The sequence below is a fragment of the Acinonyx jubatus genome, chromosome B3, assembly GCF_027475565.1.
Source record: "Acinonyx jubatus isolate Ajub_Pintada_27869175 chromosome B3, VMU_Ajub_asm_v1.0, whole genome shotgun sequence".
Classification (NCBI taxonomy): domain Eukaryota; kingdom Metazoa; phylum Chordata; class Mammalia; order Carnivora; family Felidae; genus Acinonyx; species Acinonyx jubatus.
The window spans coordinates 111302251-111318285 of NC_069386.1; the positions used below are offsets into that span (position 1 = coordinate 111302251).

A 16035-nucleotide genomic window follows, 5' to 3' on the forward strand; every position below is an offset into this window, starting at 1 on the left:
TTTAATAACCAGTGCTCCCGTTATTCAGGTAAAGAATTGAAAACACCTGGAACATAACTGTTTTGTATAATCCTAACCTCCCCATCCAAAATACCTAGGAGAGTGAATTTTTATTAACATGCCTGACCCAGAGAGCTCCAGTCTATATTTGATTTCCTAACCTTCAACGCCCAAAGATGGGTAAGTTTGTTTTCTGGACCCAGAGTTGAGATGGAACAGAGGAGATGGATGGTAGCTTCGTTTTGGCAGAGCACTCAAGTGGGGTCAGACCAGCCCAGCCAGACCCAGACCAGGCAGCCCTTCCCTAGAGTTGGCATCTGCGCGGCACGCATTTGTGTGAAGAGAGTCCCGATCTGCGAGCTTTCGAATTGGTTCCTGTGTTTAGCAAGTTCTCCAACTTCGAGGGTGCTGGCCGCTTCCCGCCAAGGAACACACCTGCCCGTGACCGCGCTCTTATTGGCCAGACACCGACGTAAGCCTCATGGCGTCAGCTGTAGGGGCTCGCCCTGGAGGGAAAATCCCAGCCAGGGCTGGATGACGTCATCAAAGGCGTGTCTAGGCCCTGAGGAACAGTGGGCGGGGTCGGTGGGAAGGTGTGAGGGGGGCTGGTAGGGGGCGTGGGGGCGTGGCCGGGCGGTGGTAACGTCACGGGGCGGGGCGGTGCAACTGGCGCCCTGGTAGGTAAGCCCGGCGCCTGGCGGCTGCGCTCACTTAAGACGGCTAGCCGCACGAAGTAGCTTCTAGGTCATCTGTGTCCCGCGCTGCCGGTCATGTCCCTGAGAAGCAGCCTCTCGCGTCTCCTCCGGACGCGAGTGCATTCCGTCCTGAAGAAGTCGGTTCACTCGGTGGCTGTGATCGGAGCCCCGTTCTCACAGGGACAGGTGAGAACCGGGACCTGGCACCGTGGGGCAGAACCTGGAGAAAGCGGGGGTGGGGTGAGGGACGGGGAGGCGAGAAGATGGGGAGAGACGGAGGGGCACGAGGTGGTGGGTTCCCGCTATTGGGCACTGGGAGAGCACGTGGGGTTTTCCCTGGTAGAAGATGGGGAGGGAGGAAGGAGATGGAGGGCATCCTGTTTGCGCTGCGGGAGGGGGGCCGCGGGCTGGCGGGTTTCTGCGGCCTCCCCTGGAGAAGCGAGAAAGTGGTGGGACCCGCTTGGGGTGTTGGGGGGGAGGGGAGGAAGGACGGAGGGACAGGATTTCATGGAGGGGCTGGAGGGGGAGAAACCGGCCAGAATACCCGGTGGAAAATCGAGGGAGAAGAGGTTGAAGAGAGCGACCGAGGATTTAAAGCTTCAGGGTCTATTCTCAGAAAGCGTTCACTGGCGGGGAAATTGGCGCTGCCGGCTCTAGCGGCGGGAGGCCGGGAGGGGCTGTTTTGATCAATGAAGGAAACCTGCGGTCGTGGAGAGCTCACCGCTCTAGAAGCCCGGGCTCAGGCCTTTGCCAGCCACACTCACACACCCCCCGGCCGCCGGATCCTGACCTGGCTCAGCCCCTTCCCCTGTCTTGGCCTCTGCTTGTTCTTCCCACAGTCTGGGGTTTGGAAGGTTGATGGGATTCCAGTAATAGTTGTTTTCCCCTCTTTCCCTGCAAGTGTTTGAAATGAGCAGTCCTCAGGTGAAAATAAAATGAAGGGCTAATGCTGTCACAGGTTTTCAGAGGGATCTGTTGGGAACTAAGTATAGAATTAGCAAATTTCTGTATTTTTGTGAAATAAAGTGGTCTTATTTCCAATCCTCTAACCTCAGATCTAAATGTGTAATTTGTGTGACAGAAAAGAAAAGGAGTGGAACGTGGTCCTGCTGCCGTCCGAGAAGCTGGCTTGATGAAAAGACTCTCCAGTTTAGGTAAGTAGCTGGATTTGAGATGTCTGTGATGGCCGGTAACAGACCAGTTCAGTCTCCCCTTATATCCAGGGACTGCCCAGTATCCGCTGTGTACTGGGGAAGCATCTCTCATCCTCCCTTGGATTCCATCTGCAGTTCAAGATCTATCCGGGAGTCTTCAGGCAGTCTTGTTGCAATAAAGAGAGTAACTGTGTGGAAGGCAAGGAGGTGGAGTGACACAGGACCTGGAGTAAGCTTAGTGGCTACCGAGCAGTGCTAAGAATGCTTGCTCCAGCTTTAACCGCTCAGCTTTTCCCCCTCAAATTCTAGTTCTCTTAACTCTGTCATGAGGCGCTTCTGATTCATCAGTCTAGCCAGTTTCCTCTCCATGTCATTTGTTTCCTCCCCAGGATGAATAGCCTTATATTACTGTAAGCAGAGCCTTAGATCAGTATTTCTCAAACTTTTCCCTGATTATGAAAATCACTTGGGTTACTTGTTTTGTTGTTTGTTTTTATTTTTGAGCGAGAGAGAAACAGATTGGGTTACTTGTTAAAAATACAGGGTCCTAGGCTCCTCCATGGAATAGTCTGGTTTATTGGCTCTGTGGTGGGATCCAGACATGTGCATTTTCACAAGTGCCCAGGTAATCCGCAGTAAAGTTGCAGTTGTGTGATTAGGATAGTACTCTAAACTTATTGAAGCTGACCCACAGATAAATGCTATTTATATAGTAATAGAGAACACTTCTTTTGGTAAGAAGGCACCAAATTCCAACTTGAATGGGAGGAACGTTCTTTTATTTTACCTGGACGTTTCTAGCTGCTTTTTAAGGTCATTTCCTCCATTCACATTAGGACCATTCACAGATCTTTTCTGAAGCTGTAAATGCAAAACGCATGGCAACAGGGAGCTGTAAGTCCTGAAAATAATCATGTGGAATCTAGGTGAACTACAACTCCTTTCCCTACTCTTGCTTTGAAATCTCCTCTGCTGATCATTGAGTTCATTAGGGTGGATCATCTCCTAAAACAGAGGAATAATGAAGTCACCAAAATCACCTTGAGTTGAGGTGTACTTCATATACCTCTGGCTACGTCTAGATATGGTGTCTTTGGTTGAATACTCAAAACTCTTCTCTGTTAAATAATTAAAGTTCCTTCAATAGGGTCTCTTAATCATTTTTTTAACATTTATTTATTTTTGAGACAGGGAGAGACAGAGCATGAACAGGGGAGGGGCAGAGAGAGAGAGGGAGACACAGAATCTGAAACAGGTTCCAGGCTCTGAGCTGTCAGCACAGAGCCTGACGCGGGGCTTGAACTCACGAGCTGTGAGATCATGACCTGAGCCGAAGTCGGATGCTTAACCGACTGAGCCACCCAGGCGCCCCGATTTTTTTAAAAAGTTTATTTATTTTGAGAGAATGAGAGAAAGCGCTAGTGAGCATATATGCGTGCCCTCCAGGAAGGGGCAGAGAGAGAGGGAGGGAGGGAGAATCCCAAGCAGACTCCATTCTGTCAGCACAGAGCCTGACATGGGGCTTGAACTCATGACCTGAGATTGTGAGATCGTGACCTGAGCTGAAACCAAGAGTCAGATGCTCAACCAACTGAGCCACTCAGGTGCCCCTCTTTCTTGATCATTTTAATAACTCTCCAGGTTCATCAGTGAAGATTAAAGATAAATTGAGATTTAGTTTTAATGTCATAAAGGGAAGAAGTTTCTATTCCTGTTTGTAAATGAGGATACTGTCCCTTTAAATCCCTTTTTAAGTTTATTTATTTTGAGAGAGAGAGAGAGAGAGAGTGAGTGGGAGAGGGACAGAGAGAGGGAGAGTGAGAGAATGCCAGGCAGGCTCCACGCTGTCAGCACAGAGCCTGATGTGTGTGGGGCTGTATCCTGGGACCCTCGGATTGTGACCTGAGCTGAAATCAAGAGTCAGACGCTCAAATGACTGAGCTACCCAGGTGCCCCAAAACCCTTTTTAAAGGCATTGTTTTACACTAAAGACAACAATTTCTGGTGATCGCTGGTTTTTAATACTGGATAAACCTCTGCAGCCCATCTGATGAACTGGGCCCGGCCTTGCTCGAATTGCCTGCTCAGTTCTACCTTAAGAGACTGATGAATCCATTTCAGCCTCTGACACAGGACACATTTATAATATTCAGCTGAGGCTGCTGATCGAAGGGGGAAGGGCACATTTATAGCAACTTCCCTTACTCATGCTTTGTAGACCTTTCCTGTCCTAGCTCATGGAATTTTCCCACTCCAACCTGGGAAAGGCCATTCTCCCTCAAGTACTACTCCCTCAAATAACTCCTCTGTAAACGCTCAACCTACAGTGATGGTGAAGCTTCGGTTTATTTGGTCTTCCCTTTAATTTTTTCAGATATTTTCAGTTTTACAATTTATATCCTTACCCTGTAGCAGACTGGAAGGCCAGTATCAACAGCAGCCCAAAATAGAATCTCACTGCATATTAATATGATTGTGGCACTCAGCAGATTTCCATCATGTGGTTTTGGCTAATCTCCAAAAATATGTTGGAGAAAGGTACCATGAGAAGTTTCCAACTATATTGTGAAACAGTACTAAAGTAGTACTTTCGAAGAAGCAGCATGGGTCAAATTTGAGGGGACAGAAGACTCATGGAAAGGTAACATTCACAAATCCCTTTGTTCCTTGCTTTCAAGTCTGCTGTCACAGGCTGCTGGTGTTGTCATAGCATTGGTCAAACTTCCTGTTTTCTTAAATGAATGTATTTGACTTAGTGTCTGCTTTTGGTTTTCCCTTTTCCTGGATTTGGTAAGGACACCAATAATGGTTCCTCTGTCAGGTAACCACTTATTTTAGTATATAAGGAGAGCCTGAGAGAGATGAAGAGGCAATTGCTCTGGCAAGGCTCAGATGCGGTACCTCTGCTCCTGATTCTGGTTAGCTCTGACAGCCATGGTAATTTGCCCCTTCTTTCTTCAGAGGTTAAAGGAGTGTTCTGTGGGGGGAAGATAGCTGTAAACTGAGATGAACAGTTTTTGGCCTTTATCATTGTAATTAGGTAATTTGACTCAGCTGTGGTACTGAAAGGAGGTTCCAGCCACTGAAACAACCATCTAAATTAACTGCCACTGTGACCAAGCCAAGAGTCCCGGAGTTTATTCAGGAAGCCATGTGGGAGCTACTCTGATTACCCTCAACTAGGCTAGAGACCTTTGTTCTTCCTCTTCCATTTGGTGCTCTATCAGATAGAACAAATCTCTTTGGTTGAGACCCAAGAATCTGGTCTGCTTCAGGAAGAACGAGAGAGGGCCCGAGGTAGCTGCTTCACGTGAAGATCTGAAGTATGAGAGCTGTTCATTTGGTACAGATTGGTGTGTGAGTTCAGGGGTGTGTATTTGCTTTCAGTGGTTGGTAGAGAAAATCAGCATTCATGGGTCTAGTTGTATAATACTGCTACTTGAGCCTGGCTTCCACCCTGCTGTTCTACTGAAACTACCTTGAGCAAGCCCATGGATTTGTCAGCCTTTATTTTGCTGGACCTCTCTACTGTACAACTGACCACTGTATTCTGGAAATACTCTGTTAGCAGACACTATTCCCTTTTGAGTTTCTTCTCTCCATTGACTCCTGGACTCCTCTGTGGGATCCTCCCCTCCTTCCCAACCCTCAAATATTGACTCCAGTGTTCCTCCAATTTTGTTCTAAGCCTCCCCTGCCCTCTCACAGGTGTCTCAAACTCAACTTGTTTAAAACAAAATTCATTATCTTCTCCCTCAAATCCACTTCTCCTGCTGTCTTTCCACTGTCTGTTTCACACTATCACTTGTTATCCAGTTTACTCAAGTCCAGCTCTAAGACCATCACAATCTTTTGCTTCTTCCGTTTTGTGCCTTACATGTTGATCACAAAGTCTTGTTTGGTTTTTTTTTCCTCCTAAATGATTAAAGTCCTTCAGCATAATGGTACTGCTGTACTTGTGTCCTCCTGACACCTGACTATAACTTTCCAATGATATCTTTTGTCCCATTCTTGCCTTCCTTGGTTCACATTCTTTGCTGCCACCAGAGTGAGCTAAGACTGTTTCTCCTTGGCTTAGTTTTACATGCATCCATGCTTCTCAGTCTTGTCATTCATATACTATCTTTGCTAATTTGCCATATTTTTCATTTTGGTGTTTTTCTTTAAATTGGACTTAAATCCTCATATGTTTAAAATGTAGCCTGACCCTATAATAAACGGTGAAATCTCAGGCTTGTACTAGATACAGTTTTCTAATACACTCTCATTTAATAGTTTTACATTTTGGTATCTGTGCTTCAGCCCCTAGTGCTATGTGTTTCACGTGTCAACCAAAAGGACAGCTTCCGCATAATTTGACCCTAATCTACCTCAGCCTTCTCTCCACCCACATTCTGCCTTATTTTCATTGTAGCTAGAGTTGTGGGCACTTGACCTAGGCTCCACCAACATAAGCACCCATCTTAAACTTTGACTTGAGATTCAAGAAGAAAGGGCAGCAAAGAGTTAATTTTGTGATGGGCAGGGGTGGTAGCAATGCTAGCAGTGGCTTCTGTCCAGTCTTGGTGGGGTCAGCCATGCCAGCTGCGTGCGGTTCGTCTTCCCAGTAGTGGAGGTGACCGTAGCAATAGGCTCTTTCCTGGACCATCCAGCAGTATGACTTTTGGAGGCTTTATTCCTGGTAATATGGCCTTTAAAGCAGATATTGGCCCTCTTAAAGACTCTGGGAGTTGCCCAAATTGAATAAATTGCTTTTCTGCTGTAATTAGCCAGAATAGGTTTCTGTTGCTTGCAGCTTAGAGATCCTGATTGATACCTAGTTTACATATTCTAGTGAGGAAAAAATTGCCACGTGGACTGCAATATTCAAAATCCTCCCTCTTTCTAGGCCCTTGATGATAAATTCTTGTTCTTTTGGTTGCTTTTTCCCTAGTACTTGACACAGTCTTCTTGTAAGTTAATATAACTCATTAGGTTACAGTTTCTTTGGCCGTAAGTTAATTTAGGACTGTATCTTTATCTTTTTGGATTTTAGCAACTCCCTGTTCTCTTGGTGCTTTGATTTCTGAACCATCATGTTCCTTAATGTGACTTGGGAAAAGAGCCTCAAGTTTTAAAGATATTTTCAAGTTCCAGGCATGCCTGACTATAGTAATGTGTTACTGTGACTTAAAAATTATTTTTAAACAATTTATTTTTTACATTTTATTTATTTTTTTTTGAGAGAGAGAGAGAGCACAAGTAGGGGGTGGGAGGGATGAGGCGAGGGAGAGGGAGACACAGAATCCGAAGCAGGCTCCAGGCTCTGAGCTGTCAACACAGAGCCCAACGCAGGGCTTGAACTCGCAAACGGTGAGATCATGACCTGAGCTGAAGTCGGACGCTTAACCGACTGAGCCACCCAGGCACCCCTACAAATCATTTTTAATATTCTAGATCTTAAGTATATATCTAAAGAGGGTTACAAGATTGTACACATTTGCTAAAACTCGAACTTAAAATGTGAGTAATATAGAGTATGCATCAAAGCTTTTCAAACATCACTTTCAGGTTTCTTTAAAAAAAATTTTTTTTAGGGGCGCCTGGGTGGCTCAGTCGGTTAAGCGTCCGACTTCAGCCCAGGTCACCATCTCGCGGTCCGTGAGTTCGAGCCCCGCGTCGGGCTCTGGGCTGATGGCTCAGAGCCTGGAGCCTGCTTCCGATTCTGTCTCCCTCTCTCTCTGCCCCTCCCCCATTCATGCTCTGTCTCTCTCTGTCTCAAAAATTAATAAACGTTAAAAAAAAATTTTTTTTTAAATTTTTTTAATGTTTATTTTTGAGAGAGAGCACGTTTGAGTGGGGGAGGGGCAGAGAGTGAGGGAGACAGATGATCTGAAGCAGGCTTCTGCTGACAGTGGAAAGCCTGATGCAGCTCTGTGGGGCTCAAACCCACAAACTGTGAGATCATGACCTGAGCCAAAGTTGGATGCTTAGCTGAATGAGCCAGCCAGGCACCTCTCAGGTTTATTTCTCAAGAACAGCTTTTAGGGGCGCCTGGGTGGCTTAGTCGGTTAAGTGTCCGACTTTGGCTCAGGTCATGATCTCGAGGTTCATGGGTTCGAGCCCTGCATTGGGCTCTGTGCTGACAGCTCAGAGCCTGCAGCGGGTTTCAGATTCTGTGTCTCCCTCTCTCTCTGCCCCTCCCCCACTCGTGCTATGTTGCCCTCTGTCTCAAAAATAAGTAAACATTAAAAAAAAAAAAACAACAGCTTTTAGTCCCTACAAACTAACAAGTTCATTCACTAACTTTTATATTCAAAAAATTTGAGTACTGCTAAGGCTTAGATACTGGGAATATAATAGTGAACAGAACAAATCCTTGTTATCTTAGAGCTCATTCTAATGAAGAGTGGTTGGAAACAGACATAAGTAAAATCTACAGTATGTCAGATGGTAATGGGTACTGTGGAATAAATGAAGCAAGGAGTGGGGAATACTAAGTAAACATTGCATATGTAGATGGAGAGGCCTCACTCAGAGGGAGTCATGTGAGCAGACTTTTGGCAGGTGAAGAAAGGAACGAGGTGCATATCTGGAAGCATTTCAGGCAGATGAAACAGTAAGACTCAGAGACAGAAAGGTGTCTGGAATGTTCAGGGAACAAAAGCCACTACTGAGCTCTAGCCAGTGATTGCTGCATGGGAAGGGGGGGAGGGCTTTCTATGCTTCTCTCCAATTTTTTCAAGAAAAGCCAGAAATATGGATTTTTATGGTAGATCTGCATTGTTTTTTATTTTATTTTATTTTTTAACGTTAATTTATTTTTGAGACAGAGAGAGACAGAGCATGAATGGGGGAGGGTAAGAGAAAGAGGGAGACACAGAATCTGAAACAGGCTCCAGGCTCCGAGCTGTCAGCACAGAGCCTGACGTGGGGCTCAAACTCACGAACCGTGAGATCATTACCTGAGCCGAAGTCGGATGCTCAACGGACTGAGCCATCCAGGCGCCCCTGATCTGCATTGTTTTAAGAAATCTATATCCATACAATGGAGTATTATTGAACCATAAAAAGGAATGAATTACTAATTCATGCTACAGTATGGGTAAATGTTGAAAGCATTATACTAAGTAAAAGAAAGCAGGCACAAAGGCCACATTGCATGATTCCATTTATATGAATTGTCCAGAATAGGCAAATCCATAGAGACAGAAAGTAGACTAGTTCAGGGACTAGTGGGGAGAAGGCAATGGGGAGTGGCTGGCAGTGGGCACTGGTTTCTTTCTGGAGGGTGATGAAGCTGTTCTGTAATTAGTAATTTGCTTAGCAATATGCTATGGCAAGAGCATATATCACTGGTGTACGTGAATAAAGGCAAATCTCTTAAAGACATTGGGATTTGGCAAATATCCTTATAACCAGTCTTATAAAGGCAGCAAAGAATTTAACTTACACGTTTTATTTCAAAGTTGTTTGATCCATTTGTCATGTTCTAGACATTGTGCTACGCTCTTGCTATAGTGTCATTCTTAATTTGTTAAGAACAAATGATACCTGTTAGAATGGCCAGCATCAAGGGGCGCCTGGGTGGCGCAGTCGGTTAAGCGTCCGACTTCAGCCAGGTCACGATCTCGCGGTCCGTGGGTTCGAGCCCCGCGTCAGGCTCTGGGCTGATGGCTCAGAGCCTGGAGCCTGTTTCCGATTCTGTGTCTCCCTCTCTCTCTGCCCCTCCCCTGTTCATGCTCTGTCTCTCTCTGTCCCAAAAATAAAAAACGTTGAAAAAAAAATTAAAAAAAAAAAAAAAAAAAAAAAAAAAAAGAATGGCCAGCATCAAAAAACCCAGAAACTAACAAGCATTGGTGAGGATGTGGAGATATTAGAAACCCTTGTGCACTGTTGGTGGGAATGTAAAATAACTTAGCTGCTGTCAAACACAATATAGTGGTTCCTTGGAAAATTAAAAATAAAGTTAACATGTGACCCAGCAATTTCACTTCAGGCATATACCCCAAAGAATTGAAAGCAAGGTCTTTAAGAGCTATTTATAGACCCATGTTCATAGCATTATACACAATAACAAAAAGGTATTCATACAACGGAATATTAGCCTTAAAAAAGGAAGGAAATTCTGACATATGTTGTAACATGGGTGAAACTTGAGAACATTATGCTAAGTGAAAGAAGTCACAAAAAGACAAATGCTGTATGATTCCACTTATGAGGTACCTAGAGAAATCAAATTCATAGAGACAGAAAACAGAATAGTGGTTGCCAGCGACTGGGGGAAGGGAGAATGAAGAAATATTGTTTAATGGGTACAGAATTTCAGTTTTGCAAGATGAAAAGAATCCTAGAGGTGGATGGTAGTTAAAACGGTTATATAAAAATATGAATGTACTTAATACCACTTAAAAATGGTTTTTAGGGGCGCCTGCGTGGCTTAGTTGGTTAAGTGTCTGACTTCAGGTCATGATCTCATGGTTTGTGAGTTTGAGCCCTGTGTCAGGCTCTGTGCTGACAGCTCAGAGCCTGGAGCCTGTTTCATATTCTGTGTCTCCTCTTTCTGTCCCTCCCCTGCTTGAGTTCTGTCTGTCTCTCTCAAAAATAAGTGAGCATTAAAAAAAATTTTTTTTAAATGGTTATTTTTAGGGGCACCTGGGTGGCTTAGTCAGTTAAGCGTCTGACTTTGGCTCAGGTCAGATCTCGTGGTTTGGGGGTTCGAGTCCCGCATCGGGCTCTGTGCTGACAGCTCGGAGCCTGGAGCCTGCTTCAGATTCTGTGTCTCCCTCTCTGCCCCTACCTGGCTTTTACTCTGTCTCTGTCTCTCTCTCTCTCAAAAATAAATAAAACATTAAAAAAAAAAATTTATGGTTATTTTTAAAATAGATTTTTAAAGTTTTTATTTATTTATTTTGAGAGAGAGAGACAGAGAGAGTGGGGGGGGGGGGGCAAAGAGAGAGGGAGAGAGAGAATTCCAAGCAAGCTCCACATTGTCAGCACAAAGCCTGATGCAGCTCAAACCCACGAACTGTGAGATGATGACCTGAGCCAAAACCAAGAGTCAGACGCCTAACCTGATGGAGCCACCCCCCAAAATGGATATTTTTATGTGTATTTTACCACAATTTAAAGGAAACCTTAATTCATATTCTATTCTAACTTATTTTTTAAGAACAAGGTTGTAGCTTCTCTTAAGACATAAAAATGCCACGTGCTTGAATTTTTTTGGCTTCTTAGTACACTGTTTTGCTCTATAAATAAAAGCTGAGAATGAACAAACAAAAAAAGTAAAGTATGTCCTGAAGACTTCGAGAAACTTTCCCAAGGCCCTACAGTCAGCAGAAGTAGTTGAGAATCTCATTTCTTGCTGTATATGACCTGATGGCTGGATTGGTGCAGTCAGCTGCCTTCTCAGCTCTTGGGGTAGCCAAAGAAACTCCATGGCACCATCATAAGTGGGTGGTCTCCTATTTCTTAAAGTCCTGTGTGTTCCTAGTGTATTCCTTCTCTCATTTCCCATGACAGATACTTCAAGTCTTTACCCATAATCCTCATGGCCCTATCTTTCCAACTAAGGCATGGACTCCTTTACAGTTCTTCTCCCTGTCATCCCCCAATTAGTTGTATCGACCCACTCTCAGAGGATGAGGGATCCAGTCCTAACAGTATTAGGGAGATGCGTGTGAAAAGAGCACAAAATAACAATGGCTTAAGAAAAATAGTTTCACTCTCCAGTAAACAGAATCTGGAGAGAAGTCTAGAGCTGGTTTGGCCGCTCTGTAAGTTCAGACCTAGATTCTTACCTTGCTGTGTTACCAGCAAGGCCTCTGTCTAGTGGTCCCAGATGGTGTGGCCTCGTTTCTGGCAGCAGGGTGCAAGAATGGACAGAAGTGGGCAAAGGGAGAACTCTGTGCTTTCCCTTAAGGGAAGTTCCCAAGAAGTTGCAGGATGTTTCTGCTTATCGTTTTGGACCCAAAGGGCCACATGGCCACACCAAGGAACAAGGGAAGATGTCAAGTTTAGTCTCCATTCTAAGAGGTCATGCTCCCAACTAAAGTTCTGTCTCTGCAGAAGAAGTGAAGGACAGATCTTGGACAAGTTAACAGTCATACCACTTCCCTGGATTCTAGATCCCATCTCTCCTGACCTTTGAGTGTTCTTGTTCTAACAATTATCCCTTCCCTCCCTTTGTTCTGCAAATCTTACCGTCCTGCCATCCTCCTTGGTCTTTATGTAGCCTTCCAGCTGTTGTCCAGTTGTTTCTCTTCCGAGCCACCATCCTGGCTTCTCTGCTGCCCTTTCACACTACAATTTGCTATAATCTGATGTCTTGAGCCATCATTGCAAAGAAACTGGTTTTGCCGAGGTCTCAGACCTCCTACTTCCTAACACAGTAGACACTGCAACATTCACCTTATTCGACACTGTCTGCCACACCTTTATTGAAACAGACACCATTCTCTTCTGGTTTTAGCTCTCTGGTTGCTTTGCTAGATCTTCTGCTACCCACCCTTTACATGCTAGTGTTCCTCATGGGTTCTCTGCCCTTGATCCTCTTGGTTTAATGTTGTCTCAATTGGCAGTTTGTCCATTCCCATGGCTTTTCTGTCACTGTATGCTGATGCCTCCAAAGCTTTATTTCCAACACTTGTTTCTGCTCTCAGCTCCAAACCTGTATCCCAGCTGGCTTCCATGTGTATATTCTTTTTAACTTTCTTATTATGGAAGTGTACAAACATAACAAAAGTAGATACAGTGACATAGTGCATTTGTCGTGTCTGTTGCCAAAGCATCAATCATCAATACATGGCAATCACCCTACTCCATGCCTTTCACAGCAAATCACAGACACCCTATTGTTTTATCTGCAAATACTTCATTAGATATCTTCAAAATATAAGAATTCTTTAAAATTTAACCATAATACTATTATCATACCTAAAAGAATATCAAATGCCCAGTGTTGGATAAATATAATAATAATAATAATAATAATAATAATAATAATAATAAATCTCCTCCCAACCAAGAGAACCTTTCCATAAAGGTAGTAGAGAAAGCAGTTATTGAATAAGCATTCAATCAGGAAATCTGCTAAGAGATTGCAAAGATAAAGAAATCTCCCGGGTGCAGCCCATTACATGTTTTCAAGATAAATAATAACTAGTTCTCTGGTTAGAGGATTTGACAGTAACATTTGTCAGAGCTCATCCTAACTTTATCATAGAAATTTGAACAACCACCAGAGGAAAACAAACTTCTCATATCCTAAGGCAGGAGGTATTTTAGCAAATTGGGGCAGGCTGCCCACCCCCTGTGCCCACAGAAGTGAGCCTCTGAATTTCCAGTCGTTGAGGGAAACATTCCTGGGGTAGGAGACTGACAAGAGGCTTATTTAATGTTATAAACATTTACATGCATTTGAAAAGGACAGAGAAGGAAATTCTGAAACAAAAGGGAGCCAGGAGTCTTCCCCTTATAAACAGGGAAAATTAAGTCTATTTTTCCTTTGTCTCTGCCCTTAAACCAGTTAATGTCGACATTGTTTGACAGACTTAAGTTTTTTGCGATGTTTATTTACAGTTTGTTTGACTTGGGATCTTTATCTTTTTTTTTCTTCTTCTTCCTTGTGGTGTATTTGTGGAGGAAACTAGGTTATTTGTCTGTGTAATAATCTCTGTTTGAATTTTGCAGATTACATCCCTGTGGTGTCCTGTGATGTGTTCTTTTGTGTTTCCTGTAAACTGATAATTGGATCTAGATCCTTGGTCAGATTCAGGCTTTTTTCCCCCCCCCCGGCAGTTCTGCAAAGTTGGTGGCAGTATATATACTTCCATCAGAAGTGATGTTATTCATCATTGAACATTGTGTAGAATTGATCCTTGTACTTGTTTCCGTGTGTTTTCAACAGGATAGTCTCTAACATCTCAAGGCCATCTATCCAGAACTGACCTCATCATCTCCACTCCCTTCCCCTGTGTCTTTCTCATCTTTAGAAGTAGAGCCAGAAAGCTGCAGGGCAGGCCCTTTATTTCCACACCCCCTCTAAGTATTGCTGGAATCTACTGCTTTATCTTTACAGTCCCCTTGTGGAGCTGCTCTTCTCCGGGCCAGTCCATTTCCCTCAGGCCCTCAGTACACTGGATCTGCAGTGTAGATTTGGATTTCTCACTTCCTGACCCTACTGCTTGGGTTCTGGGCCCTGCCCCCTCTTCTGCCTCCTCCTGCCTTTTCCTTCCACAATCCTCCCAGGAACACTGGGCTCAGGGGAATTGTGAATTGTTCTCTAGGGCTGAAGGTATTATATGCCTCTTCTGCTTGGTAAGCCTTTTCCCCTTCCCCTTTTATTCCTGGCTAATACCTTCAAGATTCAGCTATTGCCCCTGATAAGTCCTCCTGGCTCTTCCTGGGTCTGAGTCAGCACTTTCCTCTGTTCCCTTCACACACTGTGCCTGGCTGCCTCATAGCAGTAAGCACTGGACTGTCCTCTCACCAGGCTGGGAGCTCGTTGAAATCTGTGGCCATATCTCATCTCCACATCCCCAGGACTTACTAGAGAGCCTGGCACACAGGAAGCACATAGTCCGCCTGTGCTGAAGGAAGATGGGACAAGCATCCTGGCCTTCTCCTGTAACTTCATTCAAATCATGCCCCATGGGATTTTCCCAGATCACTGTTTCCTTTCTCTCAAAATGATTGGCTCCTAAAAAAAAAAAAAAAAAAAAAAAAAAAAAAAAAATGATTGGCTCCTCAGAAGCCAGCTGATCTCCTGATTTTTGAGAATGTATGACTCAGAGTAACTGGCATATATCAAATTGTTTAACTCTTACAAGGTATTAGGCTACTAGTTGATGAATTTATTTAAGATAAATGTAAAAGTAGGTGATAACAGCCAGTTGTTGTCCCCTCTTCGAAACCTATGTTTCTTCATCAGGACCTGAGTCGCTGATGGTGACTGCTTCTTCAAGTCAGGCTGGCCTCTAGTTACTTTAGAGAGCTGTTGCATTATTTATTTCAACATCCAACATAGCACAGTTCAGAGTCCTGGAACCTAAGGGATTACTGTGGTTGGTTTAAATAATTTAGTCTTTGAATTAATTTTTTTCTTTTTGTTAAAAAAATTTTTTTAATGATTATTTTTGAGAGTGAGAGTGTGCTCAAGCGTGAGTGGGGGAGGGGCAGAGAGAGGGAAACGGATTCCAAAGCAGGCTCCAAGCTGTTAGCACAGAGCCTGACATGGTATTTGAACCCACGAACCACTAGATACTGACCTGAGCCAAAGTCAGATGCTCAACTGACTGAGACACCCAGGCGTGCCCCTCCCTCTCTCTTAATGACCAGACTCTCTTGGTAGTGAGGGTGTATTAATATAATAGATGTGAGTAATGCTGAGATTGGGAGAAGACAGACCAAATCTTCCTGGCTCCCTACCCCCTGCCAAGAGACCAGAATTACTGAATAGAAATAGAAGTAGAAAACTACTTCCTGTGTGACCCAAGAATTGAGTCACAGCAGGGTGTGTGGCATTGTGGTTAGGGCTTCAGAGAATTGGTGTTCCAAGATTAACTGGCTTTGCCTTTATATTCTTTTATAGGAGATGTGGACGATTCAAGCTGTGAGTGAGAACCGGACTCTATAGGAGCCATTTCAATGAGAAACCAGTGGACCTATGTGTGTTTGCTACTTCTCACCAGAAACTGATTTTCTCAAAATGACATAGTCCTATTACAAACAGGTTTTGGGAAGTCTTAGGTTACACCATCAGTTTCAAGGAAAAGGGTAGGGTGGGGAGACAAACCACAAAGGTGCTTCACCCAACTGAACTAATACGTAATCCTTAGCATGTGTAGGCTTTTCCTTGTTATCTCATTTAATACTCCTGGAAAGCACGTGAGATAGGACAAGCTCAGGAAATGAACTTGGTTGCAGATCTTGACTCTTAGGAAGTTAGGGGCTGGAGGGCAAGGATTCTTCCTTTTGCATCTACTGTGGCACTTGACTTCCTGTGGCCATCTTGTGTGCGCTATGCTTTCAGCCCAGAGTGGTCTGGAATGCAGTCTGTCTGGTTTGAGGTTCCCTGGGAACACTCACCAGGAAACCAGCCCAGGGTCTGGGGCAGGGAGCTGGACATCAGAACCGTTGTTAACTGGCAATGCTGTAGTCACTAGCCTGATGTGTTGCCCTTTAAATCCTTTCTGGAACAAGGT

At 44.3% G+C, this 16035-nt stretch overlaps 1 protein-coding gene across 4 annotated transcripts in view; it reads left to right on the forward strand.

The window, feature by feature from the left end:
* The first annotated feature begins 635 nt into the window (after positions 1 to 635).
* The window catches only part of ARG2 (arginase 2), a 31562-nt gene continuing 16162 nt past the window's right edge, over positions 636 to 16035 (forward strand). For 2 of the 4 annotated variants that reach the window (XM_027066001.2, XM_053224613.1), the window contains exons 1-2: positions 636 to 881; positions 1777 to 1849. In XM_027066001.2, coding sequence (XP_026921802.1) covers positions 771 to 881; positions 1777 to 1849 — 184 coding nt within the window. In that variant the 5' untranslated portion in view covers positions 636 to 770. Of the gene's footprint in view, positions 882 to 1048; positions 1145 to 1776; positions 1850 to 16035 lie in introns of those variants that run through there. The other 2 variants (XM_015068387.3, XM_027066002.2) reach the window with 2 other exon arrangements.